Source organism: Lates calcarifer, linkage group LG12 (assembly GCF_001640805.2).
Source record: "Lates calcarifer isolate ASB-BC8 linkage group LG12, TLL_Latcal_v3, whole genome shotgun sequence".
In the NCBI taxonomy this organism is placed as follows: Eukaryota; Metazoa; Chordata; class Actinopteri; family Centropomidae; genus Lates; species Lates calcarifer.
The window spans coordinates 21763462-21788299 of NC_066844.1; the positions used below are offsets into that span (position 1 = coordinate 21763462).

Here is a 24838-nt window from a genome sequence, read left to right on the forward strand (position 1 = left end):
GAGACACAGAGTTACTACAAATGTTGCAGCAAGTCATTCTGTGTCTCTGCATTCGCCTTGTTTCTGCATTGTCACTCTTTGCAGCCATTTCGCATCTTATTATGGCCATTTTGTTACTTGTCATTTTTTTCTTCGTGTAGTCATTTTAGCTCTTTATTATCTTTTTGTCTCTTGTAATTTAGCATCTCCATCCTGTCGTTTTGAGTCTCTTAATGATCAATCTGCCTTTTTGTGGCCATTATGCTGCTCTTTGCAGTCATTTTCCTTCCCTTTGTGATCATTTTGTGTCTCTTTATAGTTGATTGGCCTTCCCATGTTAAGAGAGGTCCTGGAATACAGAGGTACAGGCCAATGGACCCAAGGGCTCAGAGCCCTTGGGTTTTGTACCTGTTAAACTAACCCAGTAAACTACCCCTTATTCACTCACCCAAGTTGACAATTGTTTTAAAACAAATTTTAAAAATTGTAAAACTGCCCTTTAATACAAAATAGAAATGGCTGAGCATCGACTTTAAAGACATGTTGCTGCTACACCACAAGGCAACTGAAAGCATCTAATTGCACTCAGGACATTTTACAGAGCGCCCACGTATTTTGGCGGGTCTGGGTCGTTGTGACGTCACGGTAAGGTGGGCGGGGCGTGGAGGGCAGCGCGAGGCCCGTGTTAGCAGCAGCGGTCAGAGCTGAGCGGAGCTGCGGGGAACTGTCGCTGTTCAGGGCCGAGTAGCGACCGAAACTTCACTACCAAGATGTCCGACGAGGAGCAAGAGCAGACCATAGCCGAGGACCTGGTGGTCACCAAGTACAAGATGGGGGGTGACATCGCCAACCGTAAGTTAACGTAAACGAACAGCCGTTGGTGACGGGATGAGATGACCCGTTATTCTCGGCCTGTGGTGCAGCTAACGTCAGGTCCCCAGCAGCAGCAGCAGCAGCCGCCATGTGGTGTACATGCGAGGCACACATATGCTGCTCTAACAGGCTAGCTAGCAGGTGCAGCTGGTTCAGTTTAGTTAATGCTAGCTCCTCTGTTAGCTGCCTAGCATTGACGTTAGGCTTCGTGGAGAAAACTGTCTGTTTGACTGTCGTTGGATGCTAACTATTTAACTAGCTAACTCAGTCAACCAGCTTAACATGAAATGATAAGCAGGCAGCCGAAGATATGAAGCCACTAAAAGGGTAGTTACATTCTCACATATCTCTGTCCTACAACCACCAGTCTGAACTGGTGGTTTTAGTTCGTCCCTAAGTCTTGAACTGACAGATAACAGACGTGCTGATATGTCTGCTACAGGCATTAATATGGGATCCACTCGCATGCAACGCTATTCATATTACATTACTTAATGAGTTTATTTGTGACCTCTGTGCATTTGCAGAGCCAGTAGTTTGACTTTTCTGAGTCATTTGTCTCAAATGTATCACGATGAAAATACTTAGTCATTCACTGGTAGTTAAGGGTGAGAAGAGTGACTTAGTTATTTGGTATTAAGTTATGGATATGGATCACAGTCTATGTAGTTTTATGGAAATTTGGTGAAGGAACTGTTGAAAAATAAAAATAACCAGGAAGTAAATTGTGTTTTTGGAATGTCCAGCACATACTTGACAATATTTGACTTAGATATTATTTGGTCTCATAACACACTGTCAATACTACACTAATGTGTCCACCTGCTCTACTTTGTTATTCTCCTGTCTCTATCTAATGCTGTTTGTCTCACTCAGAGGCTCTTCGTCTGGTTGTGGAGGCTGCCAAGCCCGGGGTGTCTGTTCTCAGCCTCTGTGAGAAGGGGGATGCATACATCATGGCTGAGACCGGAAAGGTCTTCAAGAAGGAGAAGGAAATGAAGAAAGGTAAGGCAAAGATGATGCAAATGTGGCTGAGCTGAGCTGAGCTGGACCCATAAAGAAGAGCCTAGTCATGCAAATTGGTGGCTGTGTATTTGTGTGCGATTGCACTCAGCCTGAATAGCTTTAGTAATAGCAGGGGTTATTACAAACCACTCATATGGTGGCAGAGAGTGACAGTAAAATTTTACTGGGTGATCCTAGCATCATTCCCTCCTTCCTTGTACAGTTTTCTTGCTAAACTTGTGGATGATTTCCAAATGAAGACTTGGTGGTTTTCTTTTCCCTCTTCTAGGCATTGCCTTTCCCACCAGCGTCTCAGTCAATAACTGTGTTTGCCACTTCTCTCCCCTGAAGAGTGACCCTGACTACACACTTAAAGATGGGGATCTGGTGAAAATGTAGGCACCACGCTCTGCAATAATGTCACCCCCTCCTTCCCCCTCATGTGTCTTGAGTCTCCCAGTGTGTTGTCCTCCCTTCTTTCTCTATGATATCCTAGCTTGTATGTGAGGGTTTTCTCTCTGCTGTTGATTGTCTGCTTCGTCAGTGAGGTCCTGTCTTTCTGTCTGTCCTGTGTGGCAAACGACAAGTAAGGTTGGATGTTTTTAGAACAGGTGTTTTTGTAGTTTTTTTCTTGTGTGATATGTTGGAATTTAGCCTCGATGGTCGTTCATCTGCTAAATCCCATTTATCACGTTTTTCTAACATGATGTTCTGCTTTGACAAAGGAAGTCAGCTCATCTTAGTTGTTGTATTGCCACTAACGTCTTTGTCCTCTGTAACGTCTTTCGTGCTACATGTAGATTTTCAGTGTTTAAGGTGTTTGTCATAGCTCATCATGGTGATGTGGTTACACACAATAGTTTTGTGTGTTTCTCACTTTTCATACACTCACAGCCTAACCGTCTGGCCGGGCATGTCTGTTCAATTTATTACCGCCTGTAGTGCCGCTCCCTTGAATTCACAAAAAGTCCTTCACTGTATTCCAGCTGATGTTCAGCCAAAATCGGATTCACCTTGGAATATATCTGCTGTTTAACGGCCATAGATTTTTTTGTCTGACCTTCTCTTATTGTTTAGTCTTTTATTAGTTTCATTTTCCAAAGTGGAACGTGGTTGACATTTTGTCCTTCCCAAGTTGATTTGATTGATTGGCTCCTGCATCTACATTAGTAATCTTGACAGCTGGGTGGCAGTTAAACTTGCAGTAAATTTGACACATGACCAATTTCTCTTTGCTTTATTTTTAATTAATTACCTCTTCTTTTCATCTAATTTTGTGTAGAGATCTTGGGGTTCATGTCGACGGCTTCATTGCCAATGTTGCTCACAGCTTTGTTGTAGGAGCCAGTAAGGTAAGAGTGTTTTTATTTATTTATTTATTTTTAAATACCCACAATTTTGTGTTGCCTCGTTAAAGCACACCTTCACGTCCTCTTCTCACTGTGCCTTATTTCTGCAGGAGAACCCCATCACAGGTCGCAAAGCTGATGTAATCAAAGCGGCCCATCTGTGTGCAGAGGCAGCTCTTCGCCTTGTTAAACCTGGTAACCAGGTACATGACTTACCTTCTTTACAGTGGCTTGAAATGCTTTGGATGAGTCTTAAAACTCCGGCTGCATGTGTCAGTGTGTGAAAATAATCTTGTTGAGCAGTTCACGTAATTAACTGCAGATCGTCCAGCGGTCTTGCTCTGCTACTCACATTATTGGCTATGGTTTGAATACAACCCAAAATGAATAGCTGTTCTCAGACTCTCTTGTTAGCTCTTGGCTCTTGCATTTGTTATACTGGTAAAACTGCATTTTTCATGCGAAAGTAATTATTGTTTTTCTCTGTCTCTCAGAACACTCAAGTGACAGAAGCCTGGAACAAGATCGCTCAGTCGTTCAAATGCTCACCTATTGAGGGTGAGTGTCTGTTAAAAGTTTGTGCCCGTCAGTCCGCCATGTCACAGAAAAGACATTTAGCATTAGTAGAAATGTTTGGATGACTTCTCTGTTGAGTTTCCTTCTTGAATCTCTTTTAGATTTGGTTATAAAAATAGAAACATCATCACTGTTAATGGGTGCACAACATAAACGTCAGTGTTTTCATAGAACTGGTTCACATTTCCTGTTTTTAACTTGTGTTCCTGCCTGGCTGTGTATTTTTAAAGGCATGCTGTCTCATCAGCTAAAGCAGCACGTCATAGATGGAGAGAAGACCATCATCCAGAACCCGACAGACCAGCAAAGGTACACGTAGTTGCTATTTACTCATTGGATTAAGCGTTCTGTGGGTTTGCTGAATTGTAGTAAACACCAAGACTCTGATAATAATAATGCTGCATGTACTAACAAGCAGTGAAATTTGACCCTACAGTTATAATATTACACATCGCTGCTGGTCTGTTTGTTCATGCACATCAGTTAATATTCTTTCCATAGAAATATCAGTGGTTTTCTGCATTTCCGTGTAATTTTCTCTCAATCCACTGTCTGCCCACAAATTGAAGACTTTTTTCTCTTAGTGTCTGAGGTCTGGCATAGTTTTAAACAGGAATGATATTGTCAGTTACTGTGTAGTTGTCAAGTTTCACATATGCTTGAACAGCTCAGCTGTGCAGAGTAAGACAGGGCTGTATATGTTAGATACATTTGAAGTCACCTTCAGTTGTTCTCAGCTGTTTTGAGCAAGATGCATCATTGTTTTTTTTTTGTTTTTTTTACTTTGTATGTGACTAGAATTACTGCAAACATTAAGGTTCAAGGGTCACTCATATCACAAAAATGCATATTTCCCACTCGCCTGGCAGATGTTGAGTTTCAGTTTTTGAGTCTGACTGAGACTTATGCTACTGCCCCAATATAATGGAAATGAATGGAATGTGGGTTGTGGTACTAAAACCAACCATAATTACACTTGGAAAAACTCAGTTGCAGACATTTGACAGAACCTCTTCAGTGGAATAGTTTGGCTCTTAAAACTGAGTACCCAGAGTAACTGATGTACCGTAACTATCTTTAGTGTTAGTGTATCGACCTTGAGTGTTAACAAAATGCAGAATATGTCACTTCTCTTTTTGACTGTTTTCAGGAAGGACCACTGAGAAGGCAGAGTTTGAGGTTCATGAAGTCTATGCTGTGGACGTCTTGGTCAGCACCGGAGAAGGGAAGGTCAGTGTCCTCTCTTGCCTCTCTCTATCCACAGCTGCTGAGATTGTGTTTCTGTACTGCGGCTAAAAAGCACTTTAGTGTAATGAACAGAGGCTTATTGTTTTTAACCTCTTGTCATTTACAATTAGGCCAGAGATGGAGGTCTAAGGACCACCATTTATAAGAGGGACCCCAGTAAGCAGTATGGCTTGAAAATGAAAACCTCTCGTACGTTCTTCAGCGAGGTGGAACGACGCTTTGATGCCATGCCCTTCACTCTGCGGTACGAACACTGCACTTAACATATACTTATTAACATACATAGTTCACCTATAAATACATTAATAGCAAGTTGAATATTAATGTGCTTTGGATTATGCATTTAGTCAATACCACTGTTCATTTTCCATCAGGGCGTTTGAGGATGAGGCCAAAGCCCGTCTGGGTGTGGTGGAGTGTGCCAAACATGAGCTGCTACAGCCCTTCAGCGTGCTGCATGAGAAAGAGGGTGAGTGTTTTTACCTTCATCTTTTGAACAGCCATCGCTTTTTATTTACTGACTAAATCTGTCCGTGTCTTTCATTCTCAGGAGAGTTTGTAGCTCAGTTTAAGTTCACAGTGCTGCTGATGGCCAACGGGCCTCACAGAATCACCAACGGACCCTTCGACCCAGAGCTCTACAAGTCAGAGCATGAAGTTCAGGATCCAGAGCTAAGGGTGAGACTGAGATCAATCAAGCTCCTTCATCACACACTGAAACTGACTGCTTTTAACATTGTACTCTAAACTGAAACGTCTCCTCTCTTCTGTAGACTTTACTACAGAGCTCTGCAAGCCGCAAAACACAGAAGAAAAAGAAAAAGAAGGTAAATTATTATTATTAACAATGAATATAGGAGTGATCCACTGTCTTCCACTGTCCTACCATTTACTTCCCTAAGTGTCTTCCACCAGCTGCAGACCCTACATATCTGGTTTAACGTCACATCGATGTACTGATCTGTTACCAACTCTGTCTCATCCCACAGGCCTCAAAGACAGCAGAAAATGCAACTGGACAGCCAACTGAGGACACAGAAGCAGCAGGATAAATAAATAATGAAATACTGCCAATCCACACATGGAAGACCCCACAGAGAAGCAAGAGAAGACATGACAAATTGCCCCACACTCTCTGCCCGCAGCACTCACCTAGTACAGTTGATTTCACAAATTAAACTGATGAATTCATGAGAACTTTGGCATCAGTTGAATATTTGAAGATCCTACACAGACGCTTAACCCTTTACTGCATTGAAGAAAAGAACCGTGGGAGGATTTTTGCTGTGTTTTTCTTACCTAACTTCAGTAGGAAATAAAGACTATTTGCAAATAGTTTTACATCTTTGAAAAGACTTGTTGCCAAATGGTAAATGTGCGACTGGTGCCTGTTTTTTAATTAAAAATCTTTTGGTCTTCTTCGCGCCTGTATTGCAGCTGAAAATGTCCTGTTCAGTAAAACTGAAGTGGGCATTAATGGGAGTGAATCAGTCTGTGTTGTGTTTTGGTCTTTTTTTTCACCTGAGTAAAGAGTTATTAAATAGATGCTTGTATCATATTTGTCATCTAATTGTAAAGGCATCAGTGTATCTGAGGCCACCAGGGACTCACTGTTGCTGGGATGTTTCGACTGAACTGTTGCACATTGTTTCCCTTTGGCAACAAATTTAAAACAAGTTCTCTCAACTTGTATTTAAACAATAATGTATTGTCAAAATTAATATCCAGATGTGATTTGGAAGGTTAAGAGAACCTTGTCTCCTCATAAGAGGATGATGATTTTAGTCATCTGCTGCTTTATTACACAGCTGAAAATGTTTAATCAAAAAATAACTTCCTTGACCACACCATGCAGTAAAGGGTTAAATTATGAATTTGTACCACACATGAAATGACAAACTAGAAATAATGTTGCAGCACTTCCAAAAATGCAGCTCAGAATTGACAGTAATTACAAGGATAGTGGTAAAATAGAGGACTTTGGCTCCAGAGTTGAATGTAATGAGGGTTTTCTGGTTACTCTTGTACCTGACCACATTTTTGGCTGAAACTACTTTTTATTTCCTTTAACCACACTCAGCAATAACCTGAGCAGAAGACCAGAATATTTTTAAGTATACACACAAACACACACAGTTATAATCAGCTTGAGTTTAGGGAACAAACTGCTGCATTTACTGCCATTCCCCTTGAACTTTATGAAAATACAGAAATCTTTATGTTCCAGTTTGGAAAGACTTTTCTATCTGTCTGTGACACCTGTTACTTGCTTTACTACACCATTAGTCTTGTGAAACATGAAACTAAAGCTGATCAGTTTAGTTTTAAAAAAAGGGGGGGGGGGGGTATGTGTGTCTTCAGTGGAGTTGGACCAGTCAGAGATCATTTCAGGTCTGAGTTTCATTCAAAGGTCCAGGACAGCGTTGGGTCAGATTTGTCACCGGTTGAATATGTTGAGAAAAGTAAAATCCTGCTTTGTAGCTCGGTCAGTGGCTGATGGAACTTTACATCTAATGAAATAAAAACATTTTCATACATTTCTGTTTGTTTTCTGTGAAGATCACTGAACTATCAAGACTGCCTGTTTATTTATAAAGTGGTATTAATGGAGAGGAGCTGAGATACAGTCTGTAAGCTATTTACACATAGGTAGTTATTCTTTAATATATATGTGATTATATTACAGTTACTAATGTTGCAACTCAATGAGCTGAATATTTTATGATTTTTTTTGCACTTCAAAATAATGATGTATCTTGATTTATAGGCTAATTAATGTTTTATTTTTTATTTTTTATACAAGATAATTAAGTAGTTTGAGATGTGACTGTGGAAAAGTCTGTCTGTCTTAACAAAACAAACATCCAATGCAGGATAATTAATTTACCTTTGTCACAGGTCTCAGGTCACAGTTTATTACTTACACCATAAATTGTTTGAACTTAAAACCCTATATTACATTAAATGAGGCATAACATCCAAATAAAATTCTATTTGATCATCGGTGGAAAGTAAGTACATTTACATGTACATGGACTGTTATGTGTTCTGTACTATACAATTTTGAGGTAGCAGGTAGTGATTATTTTTATTTTATGGTACTTTATATTTGTATTCCTGTTTATACTACTCTTGATACTTTTGTACTTTTACTACAGTAAACCTCTGAATGGACCTTTACTTGTAATGGAGTATATTTACATTGTTAAACTGGTACTTTCACTTATGTAAAAGATGTGAATTCTTTATCCATCACTGCCTTTGAAGGGCCAAAACGCAGAGCTGGTCATTAGGACTACATTTCCCATGATTAAACTAAAACGACATGACGTCAACTAAGTATAAGTACCGCCCTCCTCCTTCGTCACATCCTCTTTCCGTTGCTCTTCTCGCTTTGAGGTATGGAAAGTTGTTTCCCCGCTAACACAATCCAAACTAATCATTACATTTTATTAATCATCCGCAGTCACTAATCATTTAATTTGTTAATTTTCACAGAAACCTCTCCACACGATGAGAGCCAAGGTAAGATGACGGGCCGGTGTCAGTAGTTAAATGTATTTTCTTTATCCTCTTCCTCTTCCCGCTGCAGTCAGCGCTGGTACCGAGTATCTGGATGTCTGCTCTTGTTCTTCTTCACCGTGGCTTTTAGTTTAAATTGTGTTTCTGTCCTCTTTGTCTGTTCTCCAGTCTCGCTAACTGTGATAATAACATTGATTTCTGCTTTTAACAGTCCTAGATATGTGCTAAGTCGTGTAATGCTAATGCTAATACCAGGCCGTGTTTGGTGCATGCTGTTTGTTAGTGGTGAGCCTCTGAACCCATGTTTCTCTGTGTTTATGGTAAAATGATCGCTTATGTTTGTGCGACCAACATTACTGATAATTCTTTCATTGTAATTTTAGTCTGCAGTACTTTCACTGCATTACTACAACCATACTGTCCTGTCGCAGTAAGAGTGAGGGCACTCATGGTGTATTTAAGACTAATAAATGTTCTTTTTCTCTTCTAGTGGAGGAAGAAGCGTATGCGCAGGTGAGCTTTAAAAGAACACATTCAGTTGTACACACATGTATTTGCTCAGCATTGCTTTAAGAATTTTAATAGATTTAAAAGCTGCTTGTGTACATGATAGGAACATCTTTATCTAAATTTCAAGTGCCCATGTTTGAAAGAACTGTTTTGGGTTGTTTGTAAGCTGTCTCATCTACTATACTCCAGTCCACTATTGTACTGTACTGGACTGCAGTATAGTAGATGCATATCACCTGTTATACAACAGCACTTGCTTAGTCTCAGTACCAGTATCAGAGAGGATCATCTCTGACTACAACCTCAGTGTCAGTTCTTGTCATTATCAGTAGTGGTGTGTGTGTGTGTGTGTGTGTGGTTGTGTGTAAGCACATTTTGTCTACAGGCCTGGTGCTGCTTATAATTTTGACACCTAAAGGCCTAGGGCAGGTGTGTTCCTTGCCTTGGTAAAGCTGAAAAAGATGAAATGCATGCTGTAAAGAGTCATGTACTTAAGGCAGCACAAGACAGGAGGCTATACCTCAAATATGCACACAGGCATGTAGACAGTAATTGATCCACGCTCTAATTATTGGCAAAGTACCCTTGTGTACATCACATTTTCAACATTAACAATTCACAATTTTAAAATTGATTCCTTGAAATCATTTAGCCACTTGCTTCTCAACACATTTCTCTGAGAGGGTCTCAATGACTGTTACTGTTTAGTTGCTTAAATACAAACATGGAGAGTAAAATATGTGATGCACAAGCTGTTTCTTCACCATATAGAGTGTTGTAAAATGCTGTGGGTTAACAAAGTTATGATCAAATGAGTCTTAAACTGTGAGTAAAAAGCTGGTTTAAGGCTCTTTGAGGCATTACTGTGTAGTATCAAGTTAAAATTTGTTACAGTGCTTTCCAACCACAACCTTGTTTCTGATTTATTTTTCAATTGGCTGTTAAATCTTTTTAAAAATCTTTTAAAAGTATGGATGACCTGTGAGGTTCAGTCCAGATATTTGCACTATTTAAGGACATTGAGCAGGAGACTTCTGTACATCTTCCTGATATTTGTTGTTTATTTCTTTTAAACAGGCTGAAGCGTAAAAGGAGAAAGATGAGGCAGAGGTCAAAGTAAGCCCTCATCGCCGCCAGCTGTGATCCTGTCGGAGCCTTTCCAGATGACTGACGCGTGTGGCTGAAGTGGACTGTGTGGCATCGGCGAAACAAGGGCCCAAATCCTGTTTTCAGATGACGGCGTGTCTCATGGAGCCAGCTGTGGATGTCTGACTGGAAGACGGCGAAGACGCTGGACAGATCTCTGACCATCAGAACCACGGCTGTCCTGTTCATGGACCATAATACATGTTAACCAACAACTGTCAAGTGGTGTACTGAACAATAAATCAACACTGTTAAAAGTTTAACATAAGTTTCAGAGTCTTATGTATATTGATTATATAAATTTAAATGTGTTAATTGCACAGCCTGAAGGGATATTATTATGTAAACCATCACTCAGGTTTTAGTGTTGTGTAATTTAAGTTTCAGTCACTTCAGGTGTATGATGCAGATGTGACAACACAGAACTGTGGCTTGGGAACATCTCAGGATTTCCCAGGAGAAAACTAAAAAACATTACTGTGACAGGGACATTGAACTATACCTCACTTAAACTGCTACCACTGCTCCAACTCTGGTCTCCAAGTGTCAGATGATGGATGAGTCACAATGTGCAGTGTTTCTCTCAAGTCTCAAGTCAAAATAGTAGACAAGGGAAGAACATAAAGGTTAAACGATCTCAGCAACTTGATTGATCTGTATAGCAACAATGAAAATAACAGAATAAAAGTAAGCTTATCTGTTTTTAAGGAGAGGGTTCACAGTGCATCATGTTCCCCTCCTCAGTACAGACAAGGAAAATAATAGTTTAGTATCAACTTTATCAACCAGAAGAATTATTGTTTAGAATATAAAGGATAAATGTATATTTATCTTTTTAAAAGGTTATGGTTAAGTGAAAAGGCAGATACATAGGTAAGTCATTTATATACTTAAACAATTTTCAGATCAAGAAAAACCACTGATCAGTGAAGCAATAATGAAAATAACATCTTAAAAATACTTATCGTCTTAATGGAGAGGGTTCACAGTTTACGGTGTCTCATCTGGTCATGTCACATTTCATCTCATCTGTAAAAATGAAATGCCAAACAAGGGGAAAATAATTAAGTGACAACTTCGGCAACCAGAGGAACTATTGGTCAGCAAAGGAATTTGTGATAATGACAAAGAATAAATGTATACTTATCTTTTTAAACGAGGGAGGTGATGGTGTGTGATGCCTCCTCTCCTCTCTGTTAAAATGACACGGCAGACAGAGTTAAGCAACGTCTTCAGCAACATTAATCGGTATAGAAATAAGTATAATGCAGAATAAATTAATACATATCTTTTTTTAAGGAGAGTGTTCACAATGCATCATGTTTCATTTTGTCTCATCTTGCGTTGGCTCTGTAAAAGTCAAAGGACAGACGAGGGGAGATAAGATAGTAGTCACAGGGCATCATGGCTCTTTTCTTCTTGTCTAGTTTCCTCTCTGTAAAAACAAAACGGCAGACAAAGGAAAGTGAGACTTAAGTAACATCTAAAGTAACAGAGGAACCATTAATCACTATGAAAATGATGAGAATAATGCAGAGAAAATTTATACCTTTTTGAAAGAGAGGGTTCACTTGGTGTCATATCTGGTCTGTCAGAGTAAGGTTGATGATGGATGGGTAAACATTTTAGTAGATAGATGAATAAATGAAGAAGAATAGATTAAAGGTGGGACAGCAGAGTCCAGCCAGAGGGGTTAAAAACGATGGTAGAAGAGTTACAGCCTCAGCCGTTTCCTTGGTGGAGACCAATTTAAAGGTTTTAATTACGAGGTTTTGTTTATTTGCTGAACATCTGTGTGAAAGAAAACGAAACCGAGTCAAAAAAGAGAGAGAGTGAGTGATTTTATTCTTATTAGAATTTTTTCTTTTTAAAATACATGAATGATTTCCACAGGTAAGGGAACAAACACGTGTAGTGTAATCACAACATCAAATCCAGGTCTGGTCGGCGGGGGGCGCTGTGGAGCCGCCTTAGTGCTGCACACAGCAGACGCCGCAGAAGAAGAGTTAGTATTGTAAACACAGGGATATGGCTGACGAGAGGGGTGGAGGCGAAGACAACATCAACGACAACATGGGAAACCAGTTACAACTTTTACCAGGTAACAGTTAAACTCACCAAAACACCACTCGGACTTTCACCGGCGGAACTTTTATCTCTTTATCCGGACAGCAGCTAGCTAGCATGTCTGCACAACAGGCCACTGTCAAGAGATTATATCCTGACTGGCACATTTTTCGAATCAATGCTTTCGCTTTTCATTTTTCCTATTTTTATTTTTTGATTTTTTTGTACAATCAGAATGACTTGCTAAGCTAATAATTTTGCTACTGTAGTTATGGTTAGGAGACACCTAGACGGCTAACTAGCCTCTCTGAGAGCCTGCATGTCTTTGTGCCATGACAGACAATGAGGAAGAGGAGGAGGAAGATGACATGGAGACTGAGGACCGAGATAGCGAGGAGGCAGAGAAGCCCAACATCATAACCTTTGACCCCAGTCTTCCCACATCACATTCTGTGAGTGATGTTTAATAGATCATGTCTTTGTACATATTCACTTCCACACGTGTAGTTTTACCCTCCCAGTGTGTTTTTTTTTTCCAGCCATGGGAGAGTTGTGTTGTGTAGTGAGTTCTCTGCAGCTGTTGTGGACTTGTTGTGTTGACACTGACCCCTGCCTTGGTAGTATCTGGGTTCAGACATGGAGGAGTTTCATGGCCGCACAGTCCACGATGACGACAGCTGCCAGACTATTCCTGTGCTGCCACACACGGCTGTGATGCTGGTGCCGGGCCAGACGCTGCCTCTGCAGCTCTTCAGGCCACAGGAGGTCAGCATGATGAGGAGCGTCATCCAGAGAGACCGCACCTTTGCTGTGCTCGCACACAGGTACATGACTATGGAAATGCCTCTGCAAAACATTGATGCTGATCAGAGACTGGATTAATCTGATAAACACCTGTAGAACTGTTGTATAAAGTCTTTTGTGACACTTGAGGAAGTTTCTTTTAAGTCGCAGAGCTGTCCTCTAATTATGACATTTCTAACCTGTGTTGCAAACTACAGATGGAAAGTTTAAAAGATGTGGATACTTATCAAGTTTGAAACTCTAATGAAAAGATGCTACCAAGGTTCAGTATGGGAAATGTAGGATCCAGCATCTTTGGAGCTTAAATCACTGGAGTACCCCTTTAAATATTTTTTGTAGTCTAATTTTAATTTCTTTATTTGATATCTGTTTCTGCAGCAATGCAGGTGAGCCAGAGGCAGAGTTTGGGACAACGGCTGAAATCTATGCATACAGAGAAGAGCAGGAGTATGGCATCGAAACAGTCAAAGTGAAAGCTGTGGGGAGGCAGAGATTCAAGGTCCATGAGATAAGAACTCAAGCAGATGGGTGAGTTGAAATTGCCCCCATAAACCATTAAACCAAAGGTCAGGACTGATGGTTTGCTCTGATGAGAGCTGCTCTCTGTGAATAAAGACCGGGGTCTGACATGGAGTTACACTTGTGTTTATCTTCAGGAGTCAGAGTCATGCAGGTTTTTATCCTGATTATCTAGTCAGGGTTTGATTCAGACAGGGATCTGTTGTATGTTATTACCTGTAATCAACTATCTGCTGAGGTTTTAGGGTTAGGTTAAGGTCAGGGTAAAGATTAGACTTTTAGCTGTGATGGTGAAGGTTGTGTTAAGGGTCTAGGAAATGCATTATGCCGATGGGAGTGTGCCCAGGAGGATAGTTTACCTTTAATGATCATGCTCAATGAGTTCATTCCAGGAGAACCAGTTTTTGTTCAGCCATTTCTCTGAGCCCAGTATAAAGCCTGGACTTTGTTCAAAATGACTCACTGTATTCCCATAGTTCACAGCTAGAGGGCAGACTAACTCTTCATACACTCATCAAAAAGTGAACTGAAAATATCAGCCAGTTTCCTTATGGACTGCAGCTGTGACTCCTGCACACATTCACAATTAGGTTTTATATCAGATTTATGGTTGTAACTTGTTCTTTAAGAATGGCTTCATGTTGCTAATTTTCTCAAGAGGTTTAAATTTGTTATTTTAATGAAAGTGTGTCATAGTAAAATGTGAAGCACATTCTTTGTGCTTCCTCTTGTTGGTGGGTAGATCGTGGGAGCATTTATGGAGAATTGCTGTCTATTTAACTGCTGTAGTCATATTGCAGTTCATATCTGATCACATCCTCCTCTGCTCAGGAGGTCATTGAATTTTACTGCCCATAAAACTGAGTCTTCATTAAGACACATTTCCCTCTTTCTCTGGTTGTTGTTATATAATGCACACAAATTGCTTGACATAATCCTGTTGACCTTTTCTTGTACTGTAAGTGACTCTAATAGGTATAGCATTTAAGAAATCACTCAGTCAAATGGAATCTGCTGTTGTTACCTCTGTTTGTGGAGTGATATTTACTGAATACTGGTATATTCTGTATATTTCAGTGTCTTTTTCTTCTCCTCTGTAACTTCTGTAAAACATTTCTGAAGGTTTAACCTAGGAATAGTCAGTGTGTTTTGGCAGTAGTTTTGTGGGATTGAACTATATGCTGTTTGTATGTTCACACCAGCTGTTCATTTGTGCATGTTTGTTTGCCTGAGCTCCACAGAGTTCAATGAAAGCACTGTGGGTGAGGAGTTGGAAGGACTACTGACAGAGAAATTGTACAGACAGCACCTTTTTAAGATCATCTCACATTTACAAACATCCTGTCACACACCTGATAACACTCAGCCAGCACACCATTTGTTTAATCCCTTATTCATCTGCTCGGTTTTGTTTGGCTTCTCCTACCCTCTTTCATATTTCCCTCCTCCCCTCTCTGTTGTTCCACTGCCTCTAGTCATTGTCTCTCTCTGTTTTTCTCCTCCAGGATCAGACAAGCCAAAGTACAGATCCTTCCAGAACGAATTCTTCCAGATCCCCTCTCTGCCGTGCAGCTAACGCCCCTATCCAGGCTCCACATGCACCCCTCCTCCAAGCCCCCGACTCAGAGCTGCAAACAGGCCCAGTGCTGGTGGAATAACTATCAACAGGTCAGACACACAAACACGTACACACAGCATAAACATGCTTTTTTTTTTTTTTTTTTTGCTTTTGAATACTTCAGTATTAGAATCGGAGAAACCTAAGTGTTCACACAGAGTAGATCCCAGAGTCCAAGGTTGATATCTTCAGATGTCTTGTTTGTCTGATCATCAGTCTAAAGCCCAAAATATATTAAGACCTTCAGATAGATATTGAGATATTCAGAAGAACAAGTGATTAGTTGCCAATAAATATCTTTCTTTAACTAATTGTTAATCACTGCAGCTCTAATAAAAAATACACGCAAAGATTTTAAACAAAAACATGCACAGAAAGTTAAAGTTTGAATGTGCAGAACTTAGCAAAGTGCAAAGATGTAAAACTAAAAGCTTTTGAAATTAGATTTATTGTATGAAACCAAGTGGAAATTATAAGTATACAAAAAAATCTCATGCTCAAAAAGTTAGTTACCTGGTTGCAATTAATGGAAAACTTAATGCTACTTTTTGGCAGCTGGGAAAAGGCCTTTTCCTATTTCACATCTGACTTAGTGCACAGGGACATTGACGCATAGTCGTGTAGGTCAGTAAAAGCAAAGTTAGAAAGGGAGGGAAGAGACATTGAATGGATGTTGGGGCGCTTCAGTGATGGCCAGATGTCGATTTAATTCACTAATGGTCTGACTGCTGTTCATCACAGAGGAAGTTTCACTGTGCCAGTCTGACGCCATGGCCACCCTGGGTCTATGCACTCTACGACTCTGTGAGTATTGCAGCGTGCGTTGCACCTCACTCTGTATTTCCTCCATGCATAAACACAGCACAGATGTGAATGTAAACCACGTTTACTCCTCTTCCTCTGTTTCACCTCACAGGAGTCACTCATGAACAGAGTGAAGAAACAGCTCCACGAATGGGATGAGAACCTGAAGGATGACTCTCTCCCCACGAACGCCATAGGTCAGCCCCTGTTCGGTTTATTACAGATGGATCGCAGGCACATACACACGCAGGCACACGTTTCCCTCTTTGTTTGTGTTCTTTGTGCTTTCTTTCCTTCCTTCCTTTCATCCCTCCTTCTCTCCCTTCTCTCTGGTTTCTGTCAGACTTCTCCTACAGAGTAGCAGCCTGTCTGCCCATAGATGACGCTCTGCGGCTCCAGCTGCTGAAGATTGGCAGTGCCATCCAGAGACTTCGCTGCGAACTGGACATCATGGACCGGGTAAGGAAAAGTCACCGGACTGACTCCACCTCCCCGCGCCACCACACCAGCCCTTTTCGGTCTCCTTTATCTCTGGAGTCTCAGCTGTGATTTCCCTCATGGTGTGATCTGTGGAATAAGATCCGGTGTGGTTCCTTGTGCTGCACTGAGTAGAGTGTGTCTGTTTCTGCCTCTGATGTTCTTTGGTGTATTTATAACCAGGCCTGACAGGAGCTGACAGATGTGCTGTTGCTGCCATATTTCAGAGTGGGCCCTCACAACCAAAGTGTTTAGAAATTCTTTAATAGGCAAAGATAGTTTGATTTTTATCATTGTAACAATGGTTTTTATTAGTCCTCACACTGTACACATTTATGTTTATTGTCATTTTTTCCTTCTAAATCTGTATCAAACTCCAGATTTTAGCAGTAGGACCCAAATGATTGTATTCATTAATCATCTTGAAGGTCTAGATACGATCTGATTGGGCTTTTGGACCCAGACTCGAGACTGTACACTTTGTCGAGGCTGTTCTAACTTTATCTTGCCTTCCTCACCTCTTCACTGCCATCTATATCCTAATATAAACAGCACAAACTAGTCTGGCCTCTGTCTCCCTGGTTTAACTCTGTCCTGTGTGTCAGGGCAGTCACAGGTTGTTTTTAGCCATGATAGCAGTGTCCCTGAGACCTGGGACGGCGTTATCAGTCGTCGTTCCCTCACTTTTTTCCAGACTCAGATATGAAAAACAGCAGCTACTGGATGGATTGCTGTTGAAATTTGGCACAGATATTTGTCGGCCTCATGATGAACTGTTCCAACTTTGGTTAACCTTCTCTCTAGCTAAACCTCATTAAGCATTCATTCAGCAATCGAACCAGATTCTGTTCTGCAATCTGACACTTTGTAGATATTATGTTAGACAAAAACCTCTCTTAAAGTCTGAGTCAGCACAGTTATGGGAAACTGACTTTGTGGAAGCTATCATTAACATTTATTGATCAAATGCATCTTGTAAAATGTAGATTCTGTAGATTTAAGTTAGAATTTTGTGGCAGAAATTACACCTATTTTTGGGTGAGAAAGACATTAGGCCGAAAATACACACACATACACACACAAGCTCTAAGTGTTAAGTGCTGCAGGTCCATTTCCAGAAGCTGCAAAACCGTCACTGAATGTGTGAAGTGATACTTAAAAGTGTCGGCCCATCATCTGCTTTTCTCCTCCTGTCTGATAGAAGATAATAATCCTCCCTAATGGAGAGTCTCAGTGGTCTCACCGAAGACCTGAGCTTGAGTCATTGTTCTTGTGGCTCTTGAGCAGCCATTTTGATCAGGAGAGCGTTATTACAGCATCATTTTACGTGTTTATAGCCTGTTAACACTTTATTATCTCCTCTCCTCAGTGCACGTCACTGTGCTGTAAGCAGTGCCAGGACACAGAAATCACCACAAAAAATGAGATCTTCAGGTGAGAATTTTTCACATTAATGTCTTTTTTGATGCAACATCAGAACTTCAGCACGCCGCAGCTCGTTTTTTACAAATCCTTCTCAGCACAGTGTGGATATAAACTTCAAGAGACTTGAAATTTGTTTCAAATAAGTTTCATCACTGGGAATGTGACACTTGATGCTGCACTTTCTTCCCCCATCTCGCAGGTAAACAAAGAGCTGTCTAATGTCTAATCAGCAGCACTAGCAGCCTCTCACCTCACACAGAGCGTCATTTGATCCAGTAATGATATAAAAAGTATAATGGAACATTTTAGTCTTCTAGATTCACATATTTCTTTCTTTGAGGTTTGTCCTATTTTTAATGTTGATACAGTGGAAAGGCAGCACATCTTTTTTTTAACTTCTATTTTAGGCTGCCTTTCACTTTTTTAGTTTTTGTTTTTTTGTAGAAAAAAACAGAGCTGTCCCTGCAGCAGTGTGAGTAATGTAAAAAAAACACATTAAAACCGTCTGAGGTTGGTATTCTACCAGGAACAAAACTGCACCTATTTATAATAGCTTTTATTGTATTTTTGGGTCTACCTTCATCACTGTAATCACTGTAATTATTAATAAGTAAGTAAGTAGCTCTGCTCTGGACCTCCACACTCACACAGGGCACAGACACACACACACACACACACACACACACACACACACACACACACTGTTATGTAATGTAATTTTCTGTCTGTGATGTGTAGTGGTTAATGTGTTTGTCCAAGAGTGACAGAGAAGAAAAAACCCCAACACCCATGAAATTGTCCAGACGCTCAGTGCACACCGATGAGAAAAGTGCATTAACTGTTTTGTCTGACGACATCCAGATTATCAGAGTGAATGAGTCATTATGTCTTTAATATCATTTCTGAGTGAGACAATTAGACGTTGTTAGCTTTTAAAGCACACTTCCTCTGACTAACAAAATGACAGAGGTAGTTTATGCATTTTCAGTTAGGGCCTTGAACCACAACTGGAGTACAGTAAATTACTATTTGAGAGGTTGCTGCTGCTGATTATATTGTGAAGTTGTGTTTTTTGTATGTGGTTGTATTGTCTGCAAGATAATTAACCTGAAGAGGTGAAAGTTGAAATAAACTTCATCATTCATAGTTGTGGTTTATTCCCAGAGTTGTGACGCCCAGAGTTTTTACTTCAGTATTCTGCTTCACCTCAAGTTGGTTGTTTCACTGACATTAATTAACCTCATAAAGTTAATGCGGCAAATGTGTCGACAAACAGGAGCCTATTTACAGCTTCAGCAGTGTAGCACTAGAATTAGCGTTTATGTAAACTTCACTTGAAAACTGAACCATATGAGTTGTCGCTCATTGAACCAAAACAATGAGCTGAAAGACACTAAGACACTCTGAAGAACTGAAGGATTTGTAGAGTGATGATTTTCTGTCTTTATCTGAGCACCTGTTGAATTACACAGAGTCATTTGATCCTTTTGTTAATATAAAAATACTGATTGTAGTAATTTAAATGTGAAAAAAGTGAAACATTCCCAGGCTGTATGCTAACATCAGATATTCTCTGTACCTTATTCTAATATTGAAACTGTGTGTATCCTGAGTGATATTTTTTAACTCCAGAGTGGCCGTAAGTTTTTCATCATATGTATTTTATGCAGAAAATCCACCTTGACACACACGGTGGTGTTGACTGGGTTTGTGGATTTAAACAATCATTGTGTAACTTGAGTTCATTGTGATGAAGTCAGCGGTGGGTTCAGAGTTGCTGCAGAATTTTAATTTTAATTTTAGGCATTTTTAAGGCAGTTTTGCTGTTTTTTTTTTTTTTTTTTTTTTTATCTTTTATGGAGTCTCCATTCAGTCTTTCACTTTCAGAGGATCACTCTGATGTTTTGTTTTTGGCCAAAGCGTTTACTAAAGTCATAACCACTGCTGATGACAAACTCCACCTGCCTTTATTCTGTCTTTGCAGCTTGTCTCTGTACGGCCCCATGGCTGCGTACGTCAACCCTCATGGTTACGTCCATGAAACCCTGACTGTCTACAAAGCCAACAACCTCAACCTGGTCGGCAGGCCATCCACACTGCACAGCTGGTTTCCAGGGTAACTCTGTTATACTCATGGCATTTAGCTCATATTCCCCCCTCAGACTAGTGAATACAACTCGTAACACACACAGTCAATAAATTGACATTGACACATAACTTAGTTGTACCTGTGTTTGACAGACCTGCATGTGAGAACATATCGCATACAGAACATGTAGACTCAGCACAATGAATATGTTAATTTAATTAGTAAGCTGTTATGTGGAAATGTGTAAGCTTTTTTTAAAAAGTGAAATAAGAGATGTGTCCATCAGTTAAACTTTCCAAATGATCCAAATACTTGCATGTTTATAATCTCTGGAGAAGTAGATGATGATGATTATTTCAAGTGAATTACTTTTTTGCTTTCTATGATAATCTATGATATTTCTATAACATGTCTGATAAATGTTGTCCCCGTTCCTTTGCTCTCAGGTACGCCTGGACAATCGCTCAGTGCCGAACCTGCGGGTCTCACATGGGTTGGAAGTTCACTGCCACCAAGAAGGACTTGTCTCCGCCTCGTTTCTGGGGTCTGACCCGTTCAGCCATGCTCCCCCGTATCCCCCAGGGCGAGGGGGAGGAGGGGAGGGAGGGCTCTCGCCTCTTCTGCCTGTGATGTCGGACCATCGACCAGCAAAAAAAAAAAAAGAAAAGAAAAAAAAACTCCCCCACCACCCTCAAGCCTGGATCTTCGCTCCCTGGCTGCGATTACTTTGAGTAATCAATGCATCGCTCACTGCCTGTCACCCCTGGCAGCAAATCCATCATATTAGTGAAAAGGTCATTCGGCCTTTAAATGGCACTCTACGAGCAAATTAGAACAGGATAGAGGCAGTGGTTGCTCTCAAAGGTTTTTAAAAATGTGGAGGCAGTGGTGAGATTAATTCCATGAAACGTGGTAACATCCTAGCATGCGGCTTCCCTGTGTGGCTGTTTTCTCGATAGCTGCAGACACACAAACACAAACACACACAAACACAGCAGCTACGCTCAATGTCTAATTTCCCCCTCAACTCCTTTTGTCCGTATAACGGAGAGCGTGACCGCATGTAGTTGCGATAGAGATATCATTGACAAGTGGGCTGCGTTAGCCCATTTTGATTTGTCGTGAAGCCAACCAGTATACAGTAAACTCACTCGGCATTCAGATCTTTTGTGGGTTTCTCAGATGTGTTTTCTGCAACTCCAGCTGCCATAGACCAGTGGAGGAAGCTGTTTTTGAATGAAAGTGCAATCGCGTACATGCAGATGTGTCATGCTAGATAATTTTGAATCTTGGAATTAAATTGGATGTATTTTTGTACGCAAGAAGATTGGATATTAATTTAATATGCCATTCATGTGTGGATAAATAGTGCTTTTTTATTATCACAACAGTTTTTGTGTAACAGACAAAAAAAACTGAGGTGAAAATAACGATAATGTGTAATATACTTGATATAATCTGTGTCTGTTTTGTATTCAACTAAAGCTCATTGTCTTGTCAGATGATGTGCTTCAGGAAACGGGCGTTATCTCCGGTTGCACAAGTGAAAATTCTGAGATGTCTTGGTGCCTCATGGCAGCCGATGAAGACAGAGTGAGAGGAGTCTTTACCCTTCTTCATTTAGTTTGTTCATGTTGTGTGGCATGTTAAAATGCTGTGCCTACGCTCCAGCTCACATAGGTTTGATAAAGCAACGAACCGCAGACCCGAAGGAGAGATTATAAACGGCGAAGTGGTGATAAGACTTTGGTTTAATTTAAGTTCTTTTAGGATTCTCTTTGGTTTGTAGTCGCGCAGTTTTCAGGATTCTACTTCTTGCGATTCTGTTGCAAGGTGCTGGCTCACGTTTGTATAAATGTTACTGTAAATAAGAGGCAATTATAGCGTTTGTTGTGTAATATAACTGGTGTTCTACTGTTTGAGGAATCTGACTCTTATTTCTCATATCTCTTCATGTTGGACAGAAATCTTTGTCATCAGTGAGCAGAGTAATTGAAAGCAATAAGAAAATGTCTAGAATCTGAAGATGTTGGTTTGAGTAATGGCATGTTTTAGGATAGTTTGACAAGGAAGGAATAGTTTGACATTTTGGGAAATTTTAAGGCTGTTTGGTTTCTTGCAGAGAGTTAAATGAGTGGATTGGTCTTTAGGATAAATATGAAACTAACCGGCTGCTGACTGTAACATTATTTCTAACAGACATCTCATTTAACTCTCTCCATTAAAGCAAATAAGTATACATCTGAAAATGACTGTATAATAACTGTTCCTTTAAAGAGAAAGGATTTAGAACATCTTATGTGTTATCATTATGGCTGAAGTGCACTGTCACATAGGTCTGTAGTTTTGAGTTGCACTGACTCAATAAGAACATAACTTTGTCATCTCATGCAGAGTTTGTTTTCACTGACCTTCATATTCTTGCTGTAGTACCTCAGAAATCAGAAAATGTGAGCTTCCTCAGAAAAGTAAAATCACTTTCACATTTTCAGGCCTTTCCTTAATAATTCTCAAGCTTGCTTTCATATCGTTTCATCATTTTGTTTCACTGAAGAGAGGTTCTCGCCATGAGAATAACACGTAAAGTCTTATCTAATGCCTCTTTTGATTATATTCTCCGTCATATCACTCATTCAGTGTTTCGCCAGGCTGTCAGACTTTGGTCCAAACCCCACCCCCAATAATAAAATAGACGCTTCACTAAAGAAATCAATGCCGTGGCTCCAAAAAAAGGCCTTTGCTTGTTTTTCAGTGACACTCATTGTACACAGAGTGAAATAAACATTCCTCTGATTCACATGTTTGTCACCAGAGATGTTGAATATGGTTCAGTGGGACACTTGAGGCAGGTGTGTGTGTATGTGTGTGTGGGTGTGTGTGTGTGTATAGTAAGCCCGTGTGGAGGAGATGAATTGAGCTTTAATGAGCTGGTAAAAGCCTACATGGTGTCTTTGCAGAATTTGTGATTCTTCACATCTACAGGCAAATCGACATGTGCCTTCATTGTGTTTGTGTGCTTTCATGTGTCTGCGTGTACTGCATTTGAAGTGTATCAGTCTCTTGTGCAGAAACACGTGGATGGAGGATGATTCTTATGCCGGCACAGCAAGGGTCTAATGAGTCTCAGTGAGTGGGAGAGGAGACATGGCGACTGCTGTGCTTCGCTGATGACTTGAACGTGAGGCTCCCTCAGAGAAGGGCATTTCTAATAAAGAGTAGGATACGGTCTGAGACACGCAACGTGATTTCTCATATCTCACCACATCAACTTGATATCAATAATAATCTTGACTTGTTTTGTGGCTTCAGCAGTCATTGTGTGTTTCTCTCCAGTAAAGTTTTGCTTTCTGAAACTGTTTTTGCTGTTGTCTGTTAAATTAGTGCTTTACCTTTTTACTCTTATTTTTAATAGGGCTTCAACCAACATCACTGTCATTACTGTGTGATTTGCTCAGTAGAAAAGTCTCAGAAATAATGCAGTGATAGTTTTGTTTTCTGTCAGTCCACACACTTGAGAAGCTGGAACCAGTGAATGTTCAGGATTTTTTTGCTTGGCAAATGACACAATGAGTGAGTTGTCATGAGCTACTCAGACATCAGAGAGCTTTATTCCAGTTGTTTCTTTTTTTCCCTTTTTTCTTTGTTTTGGGGCGTTTTATTAGATAGGACAGTAGAGAGAGACAGGAAACGGAGAGAGAGTAGGGGAATGACATGCAACAAAGGTCTGAATGTATCAGGAGTCAAACTGGGGTCCAGTCACTCAGGGCACTGAGGTCCCTGCATCATGCTTCATGTAAATTATCCACTTATACTATTTCCTGTCAAAAATATTTCCTTTAACTCTGCAGATAGATGCAGTTTTCCATGGAATACAAAACCTCAGACCATTGCTCTTCTCCTTCAGGGTGAGTTTTACACGTTTTTTTAATTTAGCTCTTTTTTCCTGTTCTCTTCTTTGTATTACCTCCTTTCATTATGGTCTTGTTTAATGTTGGTCTCACCTGGGTAAAGTCTGTGCTAACTAATGACACTGCAGCTGCTTGCTCTCTGGGAAATCTGGAACAACATTCAGTATACTTTAAAAGTTTAAAATAGTGCCCCACAGATTTAGAATCGCACTTCTGTAACATCGTCAGATACATGACTGTTAAGAAAAAAGAGGCTCAAAATTGATGCAGCAGAAGCAGGGATATCATCTTTTTTTATTCTGCACTTTCTTCTACCTTGTCACAACATGGTGCCTACATTACCCACAATACAACTCAACTGCTGGTGGTTTGATCAGAGATTCGGGTGTGTTAGGCCGAGATAAGGAGGAGGGGGCTACAGAGATCTGGTACGGTCACTTCTCTCTAACTCCACACCCAAAGATTTTTTCATTTTCAAACTTCTTCTCAGCTCCCTCTGGAGACACTAAAAGATTTACACAACTTTATTCACACATGCAGAGTCACTCCCCAAGAAACAAAGTTTAATGTGTAAAATTCTTGCAGTTTCCCTTTAACCATTCTTTCTTGACCTTGGAAACAACACCTGACAAAACATTCATCCTCATCCAAGGTCCACCTCCTCACCTGTTGTGGAGCTCTCAGCTGTATTACATGGTCTTCACGTACAGGCAGAGTTTTCTCAGGGGTCATGGAGCTGTTTAGATTAAATAACTTTCTGTTATTCTGAGCACCTACACAGCTCATGTCACACATCGAGCTAAATTTTTCACCCAACATGGACGAAACATCCAAAAACTGCTCTGACTATACATCTTCATGACAACAGTCAAGACCTCCAGAACAAACGAGGCAATGGAAGTTGTTCTGTCATGACCAT

General features: G+C 40.3%; 2 protein-coding genes and 1 long non-coding RNA gene across 3 annotated transcripts; all 3 read left to right on the forward strand.

Annotated features, from left to right (window-relative positions):
• The first annotated feature begins 631 nt into the window (after positions 1–631).
• pa2g4a (proliferation-associated 2G4, a) lies at positions 632–7567 on the forward strand. The gene is given in 14 exon segments (XM_018673511.2): positions 632–831; positions 1729–1857; positions 2147–2252; positions 3140–3209; positions 3317–3409; positions 3701–3764; positions 4013–4091; positions 4933–4942; positions 4944–5012; positions 5141–5274; positions 5405–5499; positions 5581–5708; positions 5804–5857; positions 6020–7567. Coding segments are annotated over 14 exon segments (1176 nt in total). The 5' UTR covers positions 632–749; the 3' UTR covers positions 6083–7567.
• A 787-nt stretch (positions 7568–8354) lies between these two features.
• On the forward strand, positions 8355–10476 carry LOC108881478 (uncharacterized). The gene is made up of 4 exons (XR_001960621.2): positions 8355–8429; positions 8529–8555; positions 9043–9065; positions 10140–10476. It is a non-coding gene; the product is annotated as an uncharacterized LOC108881478 (long non-coding RNA).
• A 1689-nt stretch (positions 10477–12165) lies between these two features.
• Positions 12166–23364, forward strand: crbn (cereblon). Its single transcript, XM_018673515.2, has 11 exons — positions 12166–12309; positions 12615–12727; positions 12897–13099; positions 13458–13607; positions 15104–15266; positions 15958–16020; positions 16133–16217; positions 16364–16479; positions 17867–17931; positions 19907–20038; positions 20458–23364. The coding sequence occupies exons 1-11, from the start codon at positions 12237–12239 to the stop codon at positions 20639–20641; spliced, it is 1347 nt and encodes a 448-aa protein (XP_018529031.1). The 5' UTR covers positions 12166–12236; the 3' UTR covers positions 20642–23364.
• The last annotated feature ends 1474 nt before the right edge of the window (positions 23365–24838 follow it).